Here is a 24,618-nt window from a genome sequence, read left to right as displayed (position 1 = left end):
AATCGTTCAAATCCCGCTATGGGAGTGAATTGAGTGAGTGCCGCGAGAAAATACCTGTGCGTTGGGGCGCGAATTGGTCCCAGCCATTCCTTTGTTCCAGCACTCCGGGGGAGAGCTAACAATGACCGGTTGAATAGAAAATTGTTTTGTATGTTTACAACATCCTAAAGCTTGATTCTGCACTTAGTTTGACCTGTTTAGTCGACATATAATATGTAATTTTGAAGTTTTGATGCGCAACTTTTCCGGACCAGAGGACATTTTGGGTGCATTTCAGCTGATATTGTTAGCAGTAGCTAATACAAAGACACAAGACTTGAAACCAAGCAATGTTTTGGGTAAGTATGAACCCTTCCAGTACATTCTGAACGAAGACCATCAAAGGTAAGGGAATATTTATGCTGAAATCTGTGTTTCTGTTGACTCCAACATAGCGGAGAAATATAGCTTATATCTGAGCGCTGTCTCAGAATATTGAATAGTGAGCGATTTCTGTAACGTTAAAAAGAAATGTAACAAAGCGATTGCATTAAGAAGCAGTGTATCTTTCTAACTATATGTAGAACATGTATATTTAGTCAAAGTTTATGATGTCTATTTACGTTATCTTGCGGCGCTACCTATATTTTCTGCGGACATTTTTGAGTATTTTCTGAACATGAATTCAATGTAAATGGACATTTATGGATATAAATGGCATATTATTGAAAAAAAAAATGTACTGTGTAACATGTCCTATTACTGTCATCTGATGAAGATTTTCAAAAGGTTAGTGAATGATTTATTTTTTAATCCTGCTTTTATAATTTTATATTTTCTGGGATAAAATGGCTGCCTCTTGTCTTCGTTTCGGTGGTGGTCTAATATAAATATGTGGTGTGTTTTCGCCGTAAAACATTTAAAAAATCTGACATGCTGGGTAGATGAACAAGGTGTTTATCTTTCATTTGAGGTATTGGACTTGTTAATGTGTGGAGGTTAAATATTTCTAAGAATATTTTTGCGTTCCATGCGCCACGTTCCAGCTGAACGTGGGAGGGGTCATTCCCAAAGGGGAACCCGAACCCGTCATCAGGTTTTAACAGTCTGATGGCCTTGAGATAGAAGCTGTTTTTCAGTCTCTCGGTCCCAGCTTTGATGCACCTGTACTGACCTCGCCTTCTGGATGATAGCGGGGTGAACAGGCAGTGGCTCGGGTGGTTGTTGTCCTTGATGATTTTATGGCCTTCCTGTGACATCGGGTGGTGTAGGTGTCCTGGAGGGCAGGTAGTTTGCCCCCGGTGATGCGTTGTGCAGACCTCACTACCCTCTGGAGAGCCTTACGGTTGTGGGCGGAGCAGTTGCCGTATCAGGCGGTGATACAGCCCGACAGGATGCTCTCGATTGTGCATCTGTAGAAGTTTGTGAGTGCTTTTGGTGACAAGCTGAATTTCTTCAACCTCCTGAGGTTAAAGAGGCGCTGCTGCGCCTTCTTCACGATGCTGTCTGTGTGGGTGGACCAATTCAGTTTGTCTGGGATGTGTACGCCGAGGAACTTAAAACTTGCTACCCTCTCCACTACTGTTCCATTGATGTGGATATGGGGGTGTTCCCTCTGCTGTTTCCTGAAGTCCACAATCATCTCCTTAGTTTTGTTGACGTCAAGTGTGAGGTTATTTTCCTGACACCACACTCCGAGGGCCCTCACCTCCTCCCTCTAGGCCATCTCGTCGCTTTTGGTAATCAATCCATTCCACTGTTGTGTTGTCGGCTAACTTGATGATTGAGTTGGAGGCGTGCGTGGCCACGCAGTCATAGGTGAACAGGGAGTACAGGAGAGGGCTCAGAACGCACCCTTGTGGGGCCCCAGTGTTGAGGATCATCAGGGTGGAGATGTTGTTTCCTACCCTCACCACCTGGGGGCGTCCCATCAGAAAGTCCAGGACCCAGTTGCAAAGGGCGGGGTCGAGACCCAGGGTTTCGAACTTAATGGTGAGTTTGGAGGGTACTATGGTGTTAAATGCTGAGCTGTAGTCGATGAACAGCATTCTTACATTTGTATTCCTCTTGTCCAGATGGGATAGGGCAGTGTGCAGTGTGATTGCGTCGTCTGTGGACCTATTGGGGCAGTAAGCAAATTAGAGTAGAGTCTCTCAAAGCACTTCATGATGACAGAAGTGAGTGCTACGGGGCGATAGTCGTTTAGCTCAGTTACCTTAGCTTACTTGGGAACAGGAACAATGGTGGTCCTCTTGAAGCATGAGGGAACAGCAGACTGGGATAGGGATTGATTGAATATGTCCGTAAACACACCAGCCAGCTGGTCTGCGCATGCTCTGAGGACACTGCTATGGATGCCGTCTGGGCCGGCAGCCTTGCGAGGGTTAAATGTTTTACTCACGTTGGCTGCGGTGAAGGAGAGCCCGCAGGTTTTGGTGACAGGCCGCATCGGTGGCACTGTATTGTCCTCAAAGAGAGCAAAGAAGTTGTTTAGTTTGTCTGGGAGCAAGACATCGGGGTCTGCGACGGGACTGGTGCTCTTTTTGTAGTCTGTTATTGACTGTAGACCCTGCGACATACGTCTTGTGTCTGAGCCATTGAATTGCGAATCTACTTTGTCTCTATACTGACGCTTAGCTTGTTTGATTGCCTTACGGAGGGAATAGCTACACTGTTTGTATTCTGTCATGTTTCCGGTCACCTTGCCCTAATTAAAAGCAGTGGTTCGGCTTTCAGTTTTGCGTGAATGCTGCCATCAATCCACGGTTTCTGGTTGGGGAAGGTTAAATAGTCGCCATGGGTACAACATCACCGATGCACTTGCTAATGAACTCACTCACCGAATCAGCGTATACATCAATGTTGTTGTTCGACGCTATCCGGAACGTATCCCAGTCCACGTGATCGAAGCAATCTAGAAGTCTGGAATCAGATTGGTCGGACCAGCATTGAACAGACCTGAGCACAGGCGTTTCCTGTTTTAGTTTCTGTTTATAGGCTGGAAGCAACAAAATGGATTCGTGGTCAGATTTGCCGAAAGGAGGGCGAGGGAGGGCTTTGTATGCATCGCGGAAGTTAGTGTAACAATTGATCCAGAATTTTGCCAGCCCGGGTCGTGCTTTCGATATGCTGATAAAAATTTAGGGAGCCTTGTTTTCAGATTAGCCTTGTTCAAATTATACAGCTCGTTAAATGTGGTCGTAGTGCCAGCATTGGTTTGTGGTGGTAAATAGTTGGCTTTGAACAAATATAGATGAAAAATGTTTTGGTAGAAAATGTTGTCTATTGTTTTTCATGAGGTGCTCTACCTCAAGCGAGCAATACCTAGAGACTTCCTTAATATAAGACATTGCTCACCAGTTGTTATTGACAATTAGACACACACCACCACCTCTCGTCTTACCGGACATAGCTGTTCTGTCCGGCCGATGCACAGAACATTCAACAAACTCTCGAACAGCTAACTCCGCACTCTCACGGCACAGGCTGAGCACCTGAGATATGAAACGAACTACCCCATCTCACAGTCGGCTCAATAGGCAATTAGTCTGGAGATGCTGCTGGTAGTGTGTTGGCGAGATGCCAGACAAAAGATTGACTTGCCTAGTTAAATAAAGGTTAAATAAAATCTTCTTTTTTTTAAAAAATGCATTAGCAAAAAATACTCAAAATAACTTTACACAGAGTAGGCTACTGAAACAGACAGTGATGTGGCACTCAGTGGTGAGGCTGGGGCAGGCTGCAATGCATGCAGGAGGAAGCAGAGGAGACAGAGGTCAGTACTGTGGTTCCCAAACTTGTGGCGGGGCATAACATTACAATTGTATAGCTAACAGGCTGTGTGTTCTTTGTAGATGGACTGAGGTGAATGAAGCCAAGGTGATAATGGCTGGGGTCTTTTTAGCTTGTTTTTGCTGTTCTCCAAATAGCATTTGAAATAGTTTTGTATTGTATAGAAATGCAGTAAATGAGCTTCTTTTCTATAGAAACATTTCTTGGGGGAAACACCTAAATATTGGCCGTAGCTACACATGATCCCTGAGACAGCGAGAGATATAGAGATAAATAAATATAAATGGAAGGAGAGAGGAGGAGAGAAAGGGAGAGAGAGAGTAAGGAGAAAGGAGTGAGAGAGAGAAAGAGAGAGCAAGTGCGTATGTGTGAGTGTGTATCAGACCCCTGCTATGCACTACTGACCTGGCGTGTAGTCCGTCTGCCCCGTAGGGCTGCAGCAGGTACTGATGGACAGTCTTGTTACGTAAGGTTCCCGCCAGCTTGATTTTCTTCCTGGACCGATGCAGGTTGATGATATAGATCGTTATGGACCCTTTCACGTAGTTATGACTGGAAGGAAGAGAAGCATTCTAAATGAATGGTAAACACAAATATTCGTTTTAATGGTCTTCTTGTTCTTCTTCTAATCGCATGAATCAGTCCCAAAACACTAAGCACACCCCCCCCCCCCCCCCCCCCCACTGCAGAGACTACCTTTTGTTGCTTTCTCACTCCCCTTGTCTCACTATGTCTATCTAGATCTGTAAGGTGCTCTATAGTGTCTTCATCTGCTAAGTACAATAGAAACTTCAGTAACTGAACAGGACAAACACGTTAAAAACAGAGTAAAGGCTCTACCAGACAATTTAATAACAGGATCAAAACTCTCGTGAAATCAAAATCAAATGTGTTCCAAGCATTCCATAAACTCACTGTAATATATTATCTTTATAACAATCCTGAACCTATTATTTATGTTTAGTTTATAAGTCCAGATAAAACTGTATTTTGTGTTATTCTTCCATTGCCCTCTTAGCCCTTTTTCTAGATATTTACATTACATTTCATAATACTGTGGTATATGCCCAGATTGAAGGGATCTAATATGTTTTGATATGCTCAAGACCTAAGACCTGTAGTCTCTACTCACATCACATTAGGGATCAATTGGAGGGTGTGAAAGTGTGGGACTGACCTCCTAGAATTAAACAGACAACACTGCATGTGTTCAGAGTGCTGGGGAGAGGATTTAGGGAATATTGGCCAAAGATAAGAAAAACATAATAAAATGCATAATGTGAAGGCTAGATCAACACAACTGGAGTGGTCCCATATGTTTCAGGGTGTGTGTGTGTGTGTGTGTGTGTGTGTGTGTGTGTGTGTGTGTGTGTGCACCATAGGTTTCAGAGGACCACATTGTTAAGGGTCAGCGTTGGGCTTTGTCAGATCGGTCGATTAGCGATCCTCCTCTGATTAGCAATCTCTCCATCTCTCTCATTCTCCAGCTCTCACGGCTTCAGGTTTTTGTTCACTCTCTGTTTCTACACCTCATCGTACAACAAGGAAATGCTGAGCAGACCCACAGAGAGACGATTCAAGTGACTTGAAAAATGCAAACATAGACACATGGAAAGAGAACAGATTAGAATCAGGGTTGGTCACGTCTGTAAACAGAAAGCAACGTCTGTCTGTCTTTGTGTCAGACAGTGTAATCAGTCAGCCCTAGAGTATTTCTTCTGCTCAACTATTGAAGCCTTATGCCAAACATTGCTTAGGGCTGGGATGTATCAGTCAGAAAGAGATGGAGTGTTAGATACCCATAGATTAGAGGAAGAGATGGAGAGAGGGATAAAGACAGCCCAGGAGTTCAAAAAGATGAGGTTCTGAGGCATTAGAAGCAGGAAAGTAAACAACCTTTCACGTTGTTTGATGCTGAAGAATTGGTTTAGAGTGAAACAGACCACGCTAACCACTAAATGTCTGGAAAGCTAGAAACTGCTGACTGGCTAGAAGAATACAATACCCAAAATAGAACTGAAACCGTTAACTGGCTAACTGGCTAGAAGAATACAATACCCAAAATAGAACTGAAACCGTTAACTGGCTAACTGGCTAAAGAATACAATACCCTTGATAGCAAAAGAGTACTGAAACCAATAATGGGCTAACTGGCTAACTGGCTAGAAGAATACAATACCCTTGATAGCAAAAGAGTACTGAAACCGCTAACTGGCGAACTGGCTAACTGGCTAGAATAATACAATACCCTTGATAGCAAAAGAGTACTGAAACCAATAACGGGCTAACTGGTTAACTGGCTAACTGGCTAGAATAATACAATACCCTTGGTAGCAACAGAGTACTGAAACCAATAACGGGCTAACTGGTTAACTGGCTAACTGGCTAGAATAATACAATACCCTTGATAGCAAAAGAGTACTGAAACCAATAACGGGCTAACTGGTTAACTGGCTAACTGGCTAGAATAATACAATACCCTTGGTAGCAACAGAGTACTTAACCTGCTAACTGGCGAGAAGAATACAATACCCTTGATAGCAAAAGCGTACTGAAACTGCTAACTGGTTAAAGGAGGATGACTGTTGAGATCCAGATATAAGTGCCATGCCAGGGGCAAAAGGCTCCCATCATAAAAGGCGTCCTATCCTTCCAGATGCCAGATGGAAAGCATTGGATGACAACTATTTCAAATCTCTGCAGATCTGTCAACAGGCCACACCGTGGGTAACAGATCAGATGTGAGGTGTGTCGTCTGTATCAGTAGATCCCGAGTCCCTAGAGTGTATCATTACGCTACTGCTCTCTACACCACACCTGCAACTGAGATGGAATAGAACAGGGACACATCCAACGGCCTGGACCTGAGGAGAAAGATCAAAGAAAATGTTCACCAGCAAAGATGGAAGACTGATAAACACTTATAGGTGTTTATTGTATATTCAATAAAAAATATAGAACATAGTTATTACATATAGATAATGTGGTGTGCGGAGCCAGGTGAACAGATGTAACTGAGCCGTGTGTGTATAGATGGGACGGAGGGCAGTAAGTCTAGCCTGGTGCTGAAATCTCTGCTGCTGACCTGTTACACATCACATACGGCTGGGTTAAATGATAACCTTGAACAGGGGGAACAGGGGGATGGTGCTGCTCTTTATCTATTCTGGGACAGACGTACCCTTTGTACCTCCATCTCCCCTCACACTCCCCCAAAACCCCCTCCAACCAATCCGAGCTGAGATAAAGGCCTGTTGCCGCCTCTTTGACAAAGAGAAGAGTCCCTCACACACCTGATAAGTGATACCTGTTATGTTTTATGGCCTGGCCGCTCTGAAAGACTGAGTAGTCTGGATGAGGGTTATTTATGAGCTGACCAGGCAGAATTGTGGCAGGCTGGGTAATTAATGTGATTTATCATGGCTAGAGTGGCTTATTAATGGGCTATAGTGCAGGAGAGACTAGACACAGTGACTAGACACCGTGCCTCAGGTGTCTGTGAATCTATTAAGAATGTAACACCAAGGTAGGGAAAATGGGACAAGCCATAGAAGTCTGAGTTTTGAGTGCTTTTTAGCCACCAAACTAATCTTTGTCCTTAGGCCAAAATTGTACTTACAGTGTATGGCTGTAATCTTTACTTGTGGAATCTGGTACAGTGAATGGCTGTAATCTTTACATGTGGAATCTGATAGAGTGTATGGCTGTAATCTTTACTTGTGGAAGCTGGTACAGGGTATGGCTCTGGTTTTTACTTGTGGAAGCTGGTACAGTATATGGCTCTGGTTTTTAGTTGTGGAAGCTGGTACAGTATATGGCTCTGGTTTTTAGTTGTGGAAGCTGGTACAGTATATGGCTCTGGTTTTTAGTTGTGAAAGCTGGTACAGTATACGGCTCTGGTTTTTAGTTGTGGAAGCTGGTACAGTATATGGCTCTGGTTTTTACTTGTGGAAGCTGGTACAGTATACGGCTCTGGTTTTTACTTGTGAAAGCTGGTACAGTATATGGCTCTGGTTTTTAGTTGTGGAATCTGGTACAGGGTATGGCTCTGGTTTTTAGTTGTGGAAGCTGGTACAGGGTATGGCTCTGGTTTTTAGTTGTGGAAGCTGGTACAGTATATGGCTCTGGTTTTTAGTTGTGGAAGCTGGTACAGGGTATGGCTCTGGTTTTTAGTTGTGGAAGCTGGTACAGTATATGGCTCTGGTTTTTAGTTGTGGAAGCTGGTACAGGGTATGGCTCTGGTTTTTAGTTGTGAAAGCTGGTACAGTATACGGCTCTGGTTTTTAGTTGTGGAAGCTGGTACAGTATATGGCTCTGGTTTTTAGTTGTGGAAGCTGGTACAGTATATGGCTCTGGTTTTTAGTTGTGGAAGCTGGTACAGTATATGGCTCTGGTTTTTACTTGTGGAAGCTGGTACAGTATATGGCTCTGGTTTTTACTTGTGGAAGCTGGTACAGTATATGGCTCTGGTTTTTAGTTGTGGAAGCTGGTACAGTATATGGCTCTGGTTTTTAGTTGTGGAAGCTGGTACAGTATATGGCTCTGGTTTTTACTTGTGGAAGCTGGTACAGTATATGGCTCTGGTTTTTACTTGTGAAAGCTGGTACAGGGTATGGCTCTGGTTTTTAGTTGTGGAAGCTGGTACAGTATATGGCTCTGGTTTTTACTTGTGGAAGCTGGTACAGTATATGGCTCTGGTTTTTAGTTGTGGAAGCTGGTACAGGGTATGGCTCTGGTTTTTACTTGTGGAAGCTGGTACAGTATATGGCTCTGGTTTTTAGTTGTGGAAGCTGGTACAGGGTATGGCTCTGGTTTTTAGTTGTGGAAGCTGGTACAGTATATGGCTCTGGTTTTTAGTTGTGGAAGCTGGTACAGGGTATGGCTCTGGTTTTTAGTTGTGAAAGCTGGTACAGTATACGGCTCTGGTTTTTAGTTGTGGAAGCTGGTACAGTATATGGCTCTGGTTTTTAGTTGTGGAAGCTGGTACAGTATATGGCTCTGGTTTTTAGTTGTGGAAGCTGGTACAGTATATGGCTCTGGTTTTTACTTGTGGAAGCTGGTACAGTATATGGCTCTGGTTTTTACTTGTGGAAGCTGGTACAGTATATGGCTCTGGTTTTTACTTGTGAAAGCTGGTACAGGGTATGGCTCTGGTTTTTAGTTGTGGAAGCTGGTACAGTATATGGCTCTGGTTTTTACTTGTGGAAGCTGGTACAGTATATGGCTCTGGTTTTTACTTGTGGAAGCTGGTACAGTATATGGCTCTGGTTTTTACTTGTGGAAGCTGGTACAGGGTATGGCTCTGGTTTTTAGTTGTGAAAGCTGGTACAGTATATGGCTCTGGTTTTTACTTGTGGAAGCTGGTACAGTATTTGGCTCTGGTTTTTACTTGTGGAAGCTGGTACAGGGTATGGCTCTGGCTTTTAGTTGTGGAAGCTGGTACAGTATATGGCTCTGGTTTTTAGTTGTGAAAGCTGGTACAGTATATGGCTCTGGTTTTTAGTTGTGAAAGCTGGTACAGGGTATGGCTCTGGTTTTTACTTGTGGAAGCTGGTACAGTATATGGCTCTGGTTTTAGTTGTGAAAGCTGGTACAGTACATGGCTCTGGTTTTTAGTTGTGGAAGCTGGTACAGTATATGGCTCTGGTTTTTACTTGTGAAAGCTGGTACAGGTATGGCTCTGGTTTTTAGTTGTGGAAGCTGGTACAGTATATGGCTCTGGTTTTTACTTGTGGAAGCTGGTACAGTATATGGCTCTGGTTTTTACTTGTGGAAGCTGGTACAGGGTATGGCTCTGGTTTTTACTTGTGGAAGCTGGTACAGTATATGGCTCTGGTTTTTACTTGTGGAAGCTGGTACAGGGTATGGCTCTGGTTTTTAGTTGTGAAAGCTGGTACAGTATATGGCTCTGGTTTTTACTTGTGGAAGCTGGTACAGTATTTGGCTCTGGTTTTTACTTGTGGAAGCTGGTACAGGGTATGGCTCTGGCTTTTAGTTGTGGAAGCTGGTACAGTATATGGCTCTGGTTTTTAGTTGTGAAAGCTGGTACAGTATATGGCTCTGGTTTTTAGTTGTGAAAGCTGGTACAGGGTATGGCTCTGGTTTTTACTTGTGGAAGCTGGTACAGTATATGGCTCTGGTTTTAGTTGTGAAAGCTGGTACAGTATATGGCTCTGGTTTTTAGTTGTGGAAGCTGGTACAGTATATGGCTCTGGTTTTTAGTTGTGGAAGCTGGTACAGGGTATGGCTCTGGTTTTTACTTGTGGAAGCTGGTACAGTATATGGCTCTGGTTTTTAGTTGTGGAAGCTGGTACAGGGTATGGCTCTGGTTTTTACTTGTGGAAGCTGGTACAGTATATGGCTCTGGTTTTTAGTTGTGGAAGCTGGTACAGGGTATGGCTCTGGTTTTTAGTTGTGGAAGCTGGTACAGGGTATGGCTCTGGTTTTTAGTTGTGGAAGCTGGTACAGTATATGGCTCTGGTTTTTAGTTGTGGAAGCTGGTACAGTATATGGCTCTGGTTTTTACTTGTGAAAGCTGGTACAGGGTATGGCTCTGGTTTTTAGTTGTGGAAGCTGGTACAGTATATGGCTCTGGTTTTTACTTGTGGAAGCTGGTACAGTATATGGCTCTGGTTTTTACTTGTGGAAGCTGGTACAGGGTATGGCTCTGGTTTTTACTTGTGGAAGCTGGTACAGTATATGGCTCTGGTTTTTACTTGTGGAAGCTGGTACAGGGTATGGCTCTGGTTTTTAGTTGTGAAAGCTGGTACAGTATATGGCTCTGGTTTTTACTTGTGGAAGCTGGTACAGTATTTGGCTCTGGTTTTTACTTGTGGAAGCTGGTACAGGGTATGGCTCTGGCTTTTAGTTGTGGAAGCTGGTACAGTATATGGCTCTGGTTTTTAGTTGTGAAAGCTGGTACAGTATATGGCTCTGGTTTTTAGTTGTGAAAGCTGGTACAGGGTATGGCTCTGGTTTTTACTTGTGGAAGCTGGTACACTATATGGCTCTGGTTTTAGTTGTGAAAGCTGGTACAGTATATGGCTCTGGTTTTTAGTTGTGGAAGCTGGTACAGTATATGGCTCTGGTTTTTAGTTGTGGAAGCTGGTACAGGGTATGGCTCTGGTTTTTACTTGTGGAAGCTGGTACAGTATATGGCTCTGGTTTTTAGTTGTGGAAGCTGGTACAGGGTATGGCTCTGGTTTTTACTTGTGGAAGCTGGTACAGTATATGGCTCTGGTTTTTAGTTGTGGAAGCTGGTACAGGGTATGGCTCTGGTTTTTAGTTGTGGAAGCTGGTACAGGGTATGGCTCTGGTTTTTAGTTGTGGAAGCTGGTACAGTATATGGCTCTGGTTTTTAGTTGTGGAAGCTGGTACAGTATATGGCTCTGGTTTTTAGTTGTGGAAGCTGGTACAGTATATGGCTCTGGTTTTTACTTGTGAAAGCTGGTACAGGGTATGGCTCTGGTTTTTAGTTGTGAAAGCTGGTACAGTATATGGCTCTGGTTTTTACTTGTGAAAGCTGGTACAGGGTATGGCTCTGGTTTTTAGTTGTGGAAGCTGGTACAGTGTATGGCTCTAGTTTTTAGTTGTGGAAGCTGGTACAGTATATGGCTCTGGTTTTTACTTGTGAAAGCTGGTACAGGGTATGGCTCTGGTTTTTAGTTGTGAAAGCTGGTACAGTATATGGCTCTGGTTTTTAGTTGTGGAAGCTGGTACAGTATATGGCTCTGGTTTTTAGTTGTGGAAGCTGGTACAGGGCTGCAGCACTTACTTGTGGAAGCTGGTACAATGGGCGTAAATGCGTAGTTTGTCTCGGATGACCCTCCCTGGCTGTGGTTTCCTCTGTAAGCCTGCTACCCGCACCGCCAACACCCTGGGGCCCACCAGACGCTTGAACACCAGTGAGAACCAATAGTCCTGGAACACACACACACACACACACACACACACACACACACACACACACACACACACACACACACACACATCTGGGGTGAATGGTGACAGAGCTAGAGCAGTGTTTGTCAGACCAGAAGACATCTGGGGTGAAAGGTGACAGAGCTAGAGCAGTGATTGTCAGACCTTCTCACAAAATCGTCTGTAGCACCTGAATGGTTTGGCCTACAAACTATTATGACCCTATACTCGAACATGTCAGTTGAGTTGCTCTAGGACACCCACAGGCCTCACAAGAGGTCATCTGAAGGTCTCCTGGTACCATTTTAATTCATGTATATATGGAGACTGTTTAGTGCCAAAAAAAAATGTGTGTTTCCTGATCTTTCTTTTATCTCTAGGACAGACACTTCAGAACAAACTTCTTTTTGATATTTTGGGAATGTTTTTCCATGTAGTGAATCTGTTATTCGATGTGTTTGTATGGCCTAATAGCAATAAGGCCTCCAAAAATTTTGGGTGGATACTTCCAGGGGTTTTAAAATTCAAAATAAAATAGCTAAACCGTCCTTGGTATGACATTCTTAAACCATTCTATACAGCTTAGTAGAACGGACTTAGACAGGTCTTAGACTATAAGAGGCTAAATGATCACATCCTGGAGATGTGTATGTCAGAACAGGGGTTTGTAGAGATGCAGAGGTGGCAAAACACTCCCCTACATCTAACAGTTGTACAGAACAGAAACAGAATATAAGATAACAGTTCAATGCAAATCCAAAATTATAACAGTATTCACCTCAATTAAAAGCAGTAAAAGAACACGTGGGAAAAGCAGAGAGGCTGTACTGGTGCCTAGTTACGATGATGTCCAGACCAGAGAGGCTGTACTGGTGCCTAGTTACGATGATGTCCAGACCAGAGAGGCTGTACTGGTGCCTAGTTACAATGATGTCCAGACCAGAGAGGCTGTACTGGTGCCTAGTTACAATGATGTCCAGACCAGAGAGGCTGTACTGGTGCCTAGTTACAATGATGTCCAGACCAGAGAGGCTGTACTGGTGCCTAGTTACAATGATGTCCAGACCAGAGAGGCTGTACTGGTGCCTAGTTACAATGATGTCCAGACCAGAGAGGCTGTACTGGTGCCTAGTTACAATGATGTCCAGACCAGAGAGGCTGTACTGGTGCCTAGTTACAATGATGTCCAGACCAGGGTTAGAAGTTGGATACCGATGCTTCAGTCTTTATTGAAAGAGACAATATAATATATACTATTGGATCCCACAGTGAGGAGCTATTACTAGTCTTTGTTATGTTTATTTAGCTGCAGGATCAATGTGAACGTCAAATAAAATGAAAGTCAAAAATGTAACTGTTGTGGGAAATATGCCTGGGAAAAAACCTGGTTGAAATACTGAAATGAAAAATACAATAGAATACCACACTGCCCTCTCAGCAAAGACATGGGAGCCTTGGCCATTTATTCACATGTCAACCCCCTGGCAGAGCAAAGCACACAACTTTACAGTGGTCTCAGCACCTCTCCTCTTTTTTTCTACCCTCCTCTCCTCTGTTATGCCCCTGTCTTCTCTCCTCTGTTATGCCCCTGTCTTCTCTCCTCTGTTATGCCCCTGTCTTCTCTCCTCTCCTCTGTCATGCCCCTGTCTTCTCTCCTGTCCTCTGTTATGCCCCTGTCTTGTCTCCTCTCCTCTGTTATGCCCCTGTCTTCTCTGCTCTCCTCTGTTATGCCCCTGTCTTCTCTCCTCTCCTCTGTTATGCCCCTGTCTTCTCTGCTCTCCTCTGTTATGCCCCTGTCTTCTCTCCTCTGTTATGCCCCTGTCTTCTCTCCTCTCCTCTGTTATGCCCATGTCTTCTCTCCTGTCCTCTGTTATGCCCCTGTCTTCTCTCCTCTCCTCTGTTATGCCCCTGTCTTCTCTGCTCTCCTCTGTTATGCCCCTGTCTTCTCTCCTCTGTTATGCCCCTGTCTTCTCTCCTCTCCTCTGTTATGCCCATGTCTTCTCTCCTGTCCTCTGTTATGCCCCTGTCTTCTCTCCTCTCCTCTGTTATGCCCCTGTCATCTCTCCTCTCCTCTGTTATGCCCCTGTCTTCTCTGCTCTCCTCTGTTATGCCCCTGTCTTCTCTGCTCTCCTCTGTTATGCTCCTGTCTTCTCTCCTGTCCTCTGTTATGCCCCTGTCTTCTCTCCTCTCCTCTGTTATGCCCCTGTCATCTCTCCTCTCCTCTGTTATGCCCCTGTCATCTCTCCTCTCCTCTGTTATGCCCCTGTCTTCTCTCCTCTCCTCTGTTATGCCCCTGTCTTCTCTCCTCTCCTCTCCTCTGTTATGCCCCTGTCATCTCTCCTCTCCTCTCCTCTGTTATGCCCCTGTCTTCTCTGCTCTCCTCTGTTATGCCCCTGTCTTCTCTGCTCTCCTCTGTTATGCCCCTGTCTTCTCTCCTCTCCTCTGTTATGCCCCTGTCTTCTCTGCTCTCCTCTGTTATGCCCCCTGTCTTCTCTCCTCTCCTCTGTTATGCCCCCTGTATTCTCTGCTCTCCTCTGTTATGCCCCTGTCTTCTCTGCTCTCCTCTGTTATGCCCCTGTCTTCTCTGCTCTCCTCTGTTATGCCCCTGTCTTCTCTCCTCTCCTCTGTTATGCCCCTGTCTTCTCTGCTCTCCTCTGTTATGCTCCTGTCTTCTCTGCTCTCCTCTGTTATGCTCCTGTCTTCTCTGCTCTCCTCTGTTATGCCCCCTGTCTTCTCTCCTCTCCTCTGTTATGCCCCTGTCTTCTCTCCTCTCCTCTGTTATGCCCCTGTCTTCTCTCCTCTCCTCTGTTATGCCCCTGTCTTCTCTGCTCTCCTCTGTTATGCCCCCTGTCTTCTCTCCTCTCCTCTGTTATGCCCCCTGTATTCTCTGCTCTCCTCTGTTATGCCCCTGTCTTCTCTGCTCTCCTCTGTTATGCCCCTGTCTTCTCTGCTCTCCTCTGTTATGCCCCTGTCTTCTCTCCTCTCCTCTGTTATGCCCCTGTCTTCTCTGCTCTCCTCTGTTATGCTCCTGTCTTCTCTGCTCTCCTCTGTTATGCTCCTGTCTTCTCTGCTCTCCTCTGTTATGCCCCCTGTCTTCTCTCCTCTCCTCTGTTATGCCCCTGTCTTCTCTCCTCTCCTCTGTTATGCCCCTGTCTTCTCTCCTCTCCTCTGTTATGCCCCTGTCTTCTCTCCTCTCCTCTGTTATGCCCCTGTCTTCTCTCCTCTTCTCTGTTATGCCCCTGTCTTCTCTGCTCTCTCCCCTGTCATGCCCCTCTCCTCTTTCCCTAGACTCAACACCTCACCAGAGGTTCTGAACAACATGTGTGTGTCAGGAAGTTCCCATGCAATCCTGCATATGGCAACATTTAAGCGCTTTTTTTTTCCAGGCCAGGTTTTAACTTAATTTGCTGCTCCGCTATTGGGAGAGCCCAGAGTACTGTAAGAGTACAGAACAGAAGTGTACAATTTGGGCTATAGACAGGCATATAGACAGGCCCACAGACAGGCCTACTGACAGGGCTATACACAGGCCTATAGACAGACCTATAGACAGGCCTACAGACAGGGCTATAGACAGGCCTATAGACAGGCCTATAGACTGTGGTTCTTCAGGTAAGAGCCTTGGAGTGTAGACTGTGGTTCTTGGTGTGAGAGCCTTGGAGAGTAGACTGTGGTTCTTGGAGTGAGAGCCTTGGAGAGTAGACTGTGGTTCTTCAGGTAAGAGCCTTGGAGTGTAGACTGTGGTTCTTCAGGTAAGAGCCTTGGAGAGTAGACTGTGGTTCTTGGCGTGAGAGCCTTGGAGAGTAGACTGTGGTTCTTGGAGTGAGAGCCTTGGAGAGTGGACTGTGGTTCTTGGCGTGAGAGCCTTGGAGAGTAGACTGTGGTTCTTGGAGTGAGAGCCTTGGAGAATAGACTGTAATTACAAGTGCCTCTCTCTAGCCAGCTGGAAAGAGAGATAATATCAAACACCGGGGAAACTACTTTATTATCCTTTTACACTGTGTCTGTCTACGTTAGAGCCTCGTGTTCTATAAGTCTATCAGTCTGTATAGATTGGCCTAACCTGGTTTCCAAGAGACATAACCCATGGGGTCAGTTAAACTTCCTGACCTCCACAGAGGTGTGATCAGTCAGAACTATGATTAACGAGCAGGTTCAACCAGGCAATTCTGTGTATCTGATTTACTAACAGAGAGAGATGGAGATGTGAATGAGAAATCTACGGGCCCAGTTATACATCTGGAGAGCAGGGAGAGAATACACCCAGGGATGAAGAGTGTATAGTCCACCCTGAGAATGTGGTATAGTCTGAAGAGATCAGTTTATAAGTTCCTAGCTAGAACATAGCGTTCTGAGACCCATGTTTCTTAGAGCCTGGTGAGAGCATGGTTGTCCTGTGGTTATTTTTCATACTACCTTCCCACAACTTCCTGGGAATGGTGCAGTACAGTCGCTTGGCTTTGGAACATTTTCAGCTTATTTAAGGAACTTGACGGAAAAAACATTATTTTCTTCGTATTTCATTACTTTAACAGAACGTTTCCTTAAAGTTCAGACGTGGTTAAATGTTATTAAAATACTAATTTGGTCATGTTCGAGGAATGTTCTCCAACTGGTTTGACATTGGGAACGTTCTCAGAAAACACCAAGAAACAATGTACTTCAGAGTAACTTTTCCTACAGGTTTCGTCATGGTTCTATTTAAAGTCATGTTCTCAAATTGTTCCAAGAACATTAGAAACAACATTCTGCTGTGGGAATTTCAATACTTCAGCATAACGTTTTCTACCGGTTTCGTCATGGTTCTATTTAAAGTCATGTTCTCAAATTGTTCCAAGAACATTAGAAACAACATTCTGCTGTGGGAATTTCAATACTTCAGCATAACGTTTTCTACCGGTTTCGTCCTGGTTCTATTTAAAGTCATGTTCTCAAATTGTTCCAAGAACATTAGAAACAACATTCTGCTGTGGGAATTTCAATACTTCAGCATAACGTTTTCTACCGGTTTCATCATGGTTCTATTTAAAGTCATGTTCTCAAATTGTTCCAAGAACATTAGAAACAACATTCTGCTGTGGGAATTTAAATACTTCAGCATAACGTTTCCTACAGGTTTCGTCCTGGTTCTATTTAAAGTCATGTTCTCAAATTGTTCCAAGAACATTAGAAACAACATTCTGCTGTGGGAATTTCAATACTTCAGCATAACGTTTCCTACAGGTTTCGTCCTGGTTCTATTTAAAGTCATGTTCTCAAATTGTTCAGAGAAAGTAAGAAAACTTTCCTTTAAAAAAGCAGAGGAAAACTTTTGTAACATTCAGAGAACATTCTAAGAATATTATTTAAAAACATATACATTCCATTCTCAGCATCAACAAAATTCTCTATATCCTCTATCTTGTTAAGTGTGTTCAGGTGTGTTAGCGTTCCCACTAATTGGCCACACCTGATCTGAATGAGTACTTCTTTCATTTGAAATGGGGTCTGTTTGAATAAAATAAAAAGAACAGCTTTGTATGCGTAAAAACACATACCATGCTAACTCGATCCTGGGGGCGCAATGGACTAATTCCACGTATAGTGAATAGAAAATGATAGGTTCAAATCGCACTGATGCTGTCTATCCACATTATCTGCAGTGAGCACAGATCGGCTTACTGTGACAATGTGAGCCGCTGTGGAGAATAACCTCTCGCTAGGGACAGAGGTCCCAAGCACAGCCAGGTAGCTGTGACAATGTGAGCCGCTGTGGAGAATACCCTCTCACTAGGAACAGAGGTCCCAAGCACAGCCAGGTAGCTGTGACAATGTGAGCCGCTGTGGAGAATACCCTCTCGCTGGGGACAGAGGTCCCAAGCACAACCAGGTAGCTGTGACAATGTGAGCCGCTGTGGAGAATACCCTCTCGCTGGGGACAGAGGTCCCAAGCACAGCCAGGTAGCTGTGACAATGTGAGCCGCTGTGGAGAATACCCTCTCACTAGGAACAGAGCTCCCAAGCACAACCAGGTAGCTGTGACAATGTGAGCCGCTGTGGAGAATACCCTCTCGCTAGGGACAGGGGTCATGAGGGTATATTAACTCGTTGGTCTTCCACCATGGAAGTGGATCAGTATCCAGGGGAATACAGTCCACTTCCCTGTATGAGGTCACCTCCTCCTTGACCTTTGACTTGGTTCCCTGCTCCTGGGTCGTGAACAACTCCCCAAAAAGCTCAGCCATGGCAGACTTATTTTCTGGAAGAGAACGTCTGTCCTCTGCCGTCTCTGGAGAGGGGTTAGCTCCTGTGTTGTCTGTGGCTTGACCCTGCACAATTAAATAAGATGAAAATGAAGTGGCTTTAAAGTGTCTTTGAAAATATGATTTATTGTTAGAAATATATATCAGACACTATTATGACAATTACAATTATTACTGTATAATTAATTGTTAAATCACAAATTAATAAAATAATACATGTCACACGAACAAAATAAAAGCAATACCTGTTGTATATTGGTCACCATCTCTGCTGTGAGTTCAGTGTAGACTCTCAGACGAGCAGCAGCATCCAGGTGCAGCAGGGACTTGAACCGGGGGTCCGAAGCGGTGCTCTAGTATAAGAAGTCTTGGACACCAGGGTTAGCATATCTAGGCTCCAGGTTAACTCTGATAGCAGTCTTGACATCCCTTACTACGGATTCATCTTCATCAGATGCCACCATTGATTTCAGGATCATTGTTTTCATAGGCAGGACCATGGAAACTGATGAAATGCTCTCAGTGCAGATCAGTGTTGTGACTGTTTTGAGAGGTTTCCACACTTTGATAACTTCCTCTGCTAGTGTCATTTTCAGACAAACTCACAATATCTTTAACATTCTTCCTCACAGCTAGATCAGTCAGTGTAGAATACACCACAACATTCTGCTCAAGGTATCTCTCAACTATTTCATGGCTTGAATTCCATCTAGTAGGGACATCTTGAATTAGTTTGTGGTTTGGCAGCTCCAGCATCTCCTGTTTTGTCTTGGAAACATGTGCAGCAGTTGTGCTTTTATAAAAGAAGGATACCACCTTCCTGATCTTTGCTAGGAGGCGAGAGATTGGATTCACTGACATTGCTTTTTGAGATGCTAGATTGGTAACGTGAGCAAAGCATCCTATCTGTGGCCCCAATCCAGCTAGTGCAACTGCATTTACAATATATCCAGCGTTATCAGTGGTCACAGTAATCGTTACATTATCCCTCTCCAACTTCCACACTGCAACTACTTCCCTTAGCTCCTCCCCCAAGTTTACACTGGTGTGACTCCTGTCAAATGGACGTGTTTGAAGGACATGGCTTTTAATCTCCCACTCTGCCGTAATGGAATGAGCCGTTACAGTAAGGTAGTAGCTCTGTAGGTAGTAGCTCTGTAGGTAGTAGCTCTGTAGGTAGTAGCTCTAGACGTCCAACTGTCTGTTGTTAGAGCAACAGACCGCATTTCTGACAACTCGCTCTCAAGTTGTTATTTTGTTTTTTTTGTATAAGGCAGGAATTAACGTCTGGGCAAAATGTGTACGGGAAAGAATAGTGAGGCGCGGCTCGACCACTTTAAACATCTGCCGCTATGAATTTTACTGGTACGACGGTATCTGCGCTCTGTTCTCGCTGGAGTAAAATAACTAATGAGTGGAACTGCAGACAACTATAAATCATTTTTGAGATAGGGGGCAGCATTTTCACTTTTGGATGAATAGCGTGCCCAGAGTGAACTGCCTCCTACTCTGTCCCAGATGCTAATATATGCATATTATTATTAGTATTGGATAGAAAACACTCAGTTTCTAAAACTGTTTGAATGATGTCTGAGTATAACAGAACTCATATGGCAGGCAAAAATCAGAGAAAAATCCAACCAGGAAGTGGGAAATCTGAGGTTTGTAGTTTTTCAAAGCATGGCCTACCGAATTCACAGTGTCTATGGAGTAAAGTTGCACTTCCTACGGCTTCCACTAGATGTCAAACCGTCTTTAGAAACTTGTTTGAGAATTCTACTATAAAAGAGGGGCTCATGAGACCTGTTTGAGTCAGTGGTCTGGCAGACTGCCTTGGTCTCATGACACGCGGTCACAAGAGAGTTAGCTCTCGTTCCAGTGCTTTTCTTCAGACAGGAATTCTCCGGTTGGAACCTTATTGATGATTTATGTTAAAAACATGCTAAAGATTCCATACATTGTTTGACTTGTTTCTACGACCTGTAACAAACAGAACTTTGAGTTTTTGTCTGGACGAAGTGCTCGCACTTCATGAAGATGGATTTCTGGGCTGAACACGCTAACAACAAGTGGCTATTTGGACATAAATGATGGACATTATGGAACTTTATGGAACAAATGAAGATCATCAAAGGTAAGTGAATATTTAAGGTGTTATTTCTAACTTCTGTTGACTCCAAAATGGCAGATATTTCTCTGGCTGTTTTGGGCTCTGAGCGCCGTTTTCAGATTATGCTTTTTCCGTAAAGTTTTTTTGAAATCTGACTCAGCGGTTGCATTAAGGAGAAGTCTATCTTTAATTCTGTGAATAACACTTGTATCTTTTATCAATGTTTATTATGAGTATTTCTGCAAAATCACCGGATGTTTTGGAATCAAAACATTACTGCACGTAACGTGCCAATGTAAACTGAGATGTTTGGATATAAATATGCATATTATCGAACAAAACATACATGTATTGTGTAACATCATGTCCTATGAGTGTCATCTGATGAAGATCATCAAAGGTTAGTGATTCATTTTATCTATATTTCTGCTTTTTGTGACTCCTATTGTCACGCCCTGACCTGAGTATTCTTTGTTTTCTTTATATATTTTGGTTAGGTCAGGGTGTGACATGGGTGATGTATGTGTTTTTGTACTGTCTAGGGGTTTTGTAGGTTCATGGGGTAGTTTACCATCTAGGTGTTTGTGTATGTCTATGGTTGCCTAGATTGGTTTTCAATTAGAGGCAGCTGTTTATCGTTGTCTCTGATTGGGAACCATATTTAGGCAGCCATCTTCTTTGGGTATTTCGTGGGTTATTGTCTATGTGATGTTGCATGTTAGCGCTCTGTTGCTATAGCGGTCACGGTCGTCTGGTTAGTTTGTTTTAGTGTTTTTTCCGTCTTTCATTAAAGCATGCATTCACACCACCCTGCGCTTTGGTCTCCTCAATACGACGATCGTGACTCCTATCTTTGGCTGGAAAAATGGCTGTGTTTTTTTTACTTGGCGGTGATCTAACATAATCATATGTTGTGCTTTCACTGTAAAGAATGTTTGAAATTGGACATGATGGGTAGATTAACAAGACGTTGATCTTTCATTTGCTGTATTGGACTTGTTCATGTGTGAAAGTTACATATTTCTAAAAAATATTTTTGAATTTCGTGCGCTGCCTTTTCAGAGGAATGTTGTCAAGGGGTTCCGCTAGTGGAAGGGGTTCCGCTAGTGGAACACCTGCCCTAGAAAGGATAAACAACGTATTTTTCCCACGTTAATTTATACGCCATTGGATTATGCAATAATATTATTTTTACAATATACAGTTGAAGTCGGAAGTTTACATACACTTAGGTTGGAGTCATTAAAACTCGTTTTTCAACCACTCCACAAATTTCTTGTTAACAAACTATAGTTTTGGCAAGTCGGTTAGGACATCTACTTTGTGCATGATATAATACATTTTTCCAACAATTGTTTACATACAGATTCTTTTACTTACAATTCACTGTATCACAATTCCAGTGGGTCAGAAGTTTCCATTCAGTAAGTTGACTTTATATATATATATATATATATATATTTTTTTTTTTTTTTCCCCCTAGCTATAATACAGTGCCTTGCGAAAGTATTCGGCCCCCTTGAACTTTGCGACCTTTTGCCACATTTCAGGCTTCAAACATAAAGATATAAAACTGTATTTTTTTGTGAAGAATCAACAACAAGTGGGACACAATCATGAAGTGGAACGACATTTATTGGATATTTCAAACTTTTTTAACAAATCAAAAACTGAAAAATTGGGCGTGCAAAATTATTCAGCCCCCTTAAGTTAATACTTTGTAGCGCCACCTTTTGCTGCGGTTACAGCTGTAAGTCGCTTGGGGTATGTCTCTATCAGTTTTGCACATCGAGAGACATTTTTTCCCATTCCTCCTTGCAAAACAGCTCGAGCTCAGTGAGGTTGGATGGAGAGCATTTGTGAACAGCAGTTTTCAGTTCTTTCCACAGATTCTCGATTGGATTCAGGTCTGGACTTTGACTTGGCCATTCTAACACCTGAATACACATACCGTTTCACCCCTAGTTGGAATGTTTCTAATTAGGAGAGGGGTTAACAATGTGCAGTCCGTTTTAATTAGGGGCGGGTCTGCTATCAGACACACTGCACCTTCACAAAAAACATGGCAAAAGTGTAAATGTGCACTGTCCCTGTAATAAAAAATAAAAAAAACTTAAACCTGCAGTAAATAGTAACACACAGCAACATAACCATTTAATCAACCAGAAAACATGAGCAAGATCTTTTCAACAGCCCTCTGTGTCTTTAAATGCTGGAGAGAGAGAGCGCGATAGAGATAGAGAGAGAGAGAGAGATGAAAAGGGAGGGTGAGAGCAATAAAATAATGAAAAGAGAGGCATACCAGGTGCTATAAACAGGGAGAAAAGAGGAGGAGAGCCGAGGGAGGCCCATATCAGTTTAACAGACAAACCACCCAGGAAGCAGGTTAATATACTAAGCTGAGGTCACATCCCAAACATCTTCACATGTGCTGGGCCAAAAACACATTTTACATTTCCTGCAGGGTGAACAGGGTGATCAAATTAAGATCCTATATCCTACAAAGATATAAACGCATGCAACAATTTCAAGGTACAGTTCATTTAAGGAAATCAGTCAATTTCAATAAATTCGTTAGGCCCTAATCTATAGATTTCAATTGACTGGGCAGGGGTGCAGCCATGGATGGGAGTTGGAGGGCATAGGCCCACCTACTTGGCAGCCAGGCCCACCCACTGGGGAGCCAGGCCCAGCCAATCAGAATTAGGTTTTGCCCACAAAAGGGCTTTTTTACAGACAGAAATTCTCCTCAGTTTCATCAGCTGTCCAGCTGGCTGGTCTCAGACGATCCCGCAGGTGGAGAAGCCAGATGTGGAGGTCCTGGGCTGGCGTGGTTAAACGTGTCTGTGGTTGTGAGGCCAGTTGGACGTACTGCCAAATTCTCTAAATCAACGTTGGAGGCAGCTTATGGTAGAGAAATGAACATTCAATTCTCTGGCAACAACTCTGGAGGCATTCCTGCTGTCAGCATGCAAATCGCATGCTCCCTCAAAACTTAAGACATCTGTGGCATTGTGTTGTGTGACAAAACTACACATTTTAAAGTGGCTTTTTATTGTCCCCAGCACAAGGTGCACCTGTGTAATGATCATTCTGTTTAATCAGCTTCTTGCCACACCTGTCTGGTGGATGAATTATCTTGGCGAAGGAGACATGCTCACTAACAGGGATGTAAACAAAATTGTGCCCAAAATCTGAGAGAAATAAGCTTTTTGTGAGTACAGAACATTTCCGGGATATTTTATTTCAGCTCATGAAACTTGGGACCAACACTTTACATGTTGCATAATTTTTTTGATCAGTGTATATCAGAGTTCTGGAAATTATTATTTTCTGTCTAGTGCCTGGACCATTTAGAAATGCTCATCTCTGTAATATATATCAGAAACAACAGACTGTTAAATTATTTTACTAGCTAAGTCAGTTAGGAACAAATTCTTATTTTCAATGACAGCCTAGGGTTATCTGCCTTGTTCAGAACAACATATCTTTCTTTACCTTGTCGGCTCGGGAATTCGATCTTGCAACCTTTCAGTTACTAGTCCAACGCTCTAACCACTAGGCTATCTGCCGCCTCACTGTTCATGCTGTCTACCCTGAGCAGTCACAAAAACTGTCTGTTCTCGCCTTCACAGCAGGAAATAGACTTCCCAAGGACACCTGCAGCAATGGGAGCACACTCTGTAAATGTTATTAACAGTGCATTCGGAAAGTATTCATACACCTTGACTTTTTACACATGTTGTTACGTTACAGCCTTATTCATTACCCATAATGACAAAGCTAAAACTTTTAGCAAATTTATTAGAAATAAAAACGGAAAATATTACATTTACATACTCAGTACTTTGTTGAAGCACCTTTGGCAGCAATTACAGCCTTGATTCTTCTTGGGTATGATGCTACAAACTTGGCACACCTGTATTTGGAGGGTTTCTCCCATTCTTCTCTGCAGATCCTCTCAAGCTCTGTCAGGTTGGATGGGGAGTGTTGCTGCACAGCTAATTTTAGGTCTCCCCAGAGATGGGTTCAAGTCCAGGCTCTGGCTGGGCCACTTAAGGACATTCAAAGACTTGTCCCGAAGTCACTCCTGCGTTGTCTTGGCTGTGTGTTTAGGGTCTATGTCTTGTTGGAAGGTAAACCAGTCTGACAAACTGAGCACTCTGGAGCAGGTTTTCATCAAGGATCTCTGCTCCGTTCATCATGCTTCACCATAGGGATGGTGCCAGGTTTCCGAAAGATGTGACGATTGCCATTCAGGCCAAAGAGTTCAATCTTGGTTTCATCAGACCAGAGAATATTGTTTTTAAGGTGCCTTTTGGCAAAGTCCAAGCAGGCTGTCATGTGCCTTTTACTGAGGAGTGGCTTCCTTCTGGCCATAAAGGCCTGATTGGTGGAATGCTGCAGAGATGGTTGTCCTTCTGGAAGGTTCTCCCATCTCCACAGAGGAACTCTAGAGCTCTGTCAGAGTTACCATCAGTCACCTCCCAGACCAAGGGCCTTCTCCCCCGATTGCTCAGTTTGGCCGGGTGGCCAGATCTAGGAAAAGTCTTCCAAAACCTTCCATTTATGATG

General features: G+C 43.6%; 1 protein-coding gene across 1 annotated transcript in view; it reads right to left on the bottom strand.

Annotated features, from left to right (window-relative positions):
* The window catches only part of LOC110499532 (heparanase 2), a gene marked incomplete at its 5' end in the record, with an annotated part of 69,791 nt that overhangs the window by 18,026 nt on the left and 27,147 nt on the right, over window positions 1-24,618 (bottom strand). The window contains 2 exons of the mRNA XM_036956206.1: window positions 4,177-4,323; window positions 11,546-11,691. Of these exons, the coding sequence (XP_036812101.1) occupies window positions 4,177-4,323; window positions 11,546-11,691 (293 nt within the window). The remainder of the gene's footprint in view (window positions 1-4,176; window positions 4,324-11,545; window positions 11,692-24,618) is intronic.

The sequence above is a fragment of the Oncorhynchus mykiss genome, chromosome 20, assembly GCF_013265735.2.
Source record: "Oncorhynchus mykiss isolate Arlee chromosome 20, USDA_OmykA_1.1, whole genome shotgun sequence".
NCBI lineage: Eukaryota > Metazoa > Chordata > Actinopteri > Salmoniformes > Salmonidae > Oncorhynchus > Oncorhynchus mykiss.
This window is presented reverse-complemented; position numbering and strand designations above follow the sequence as displayed.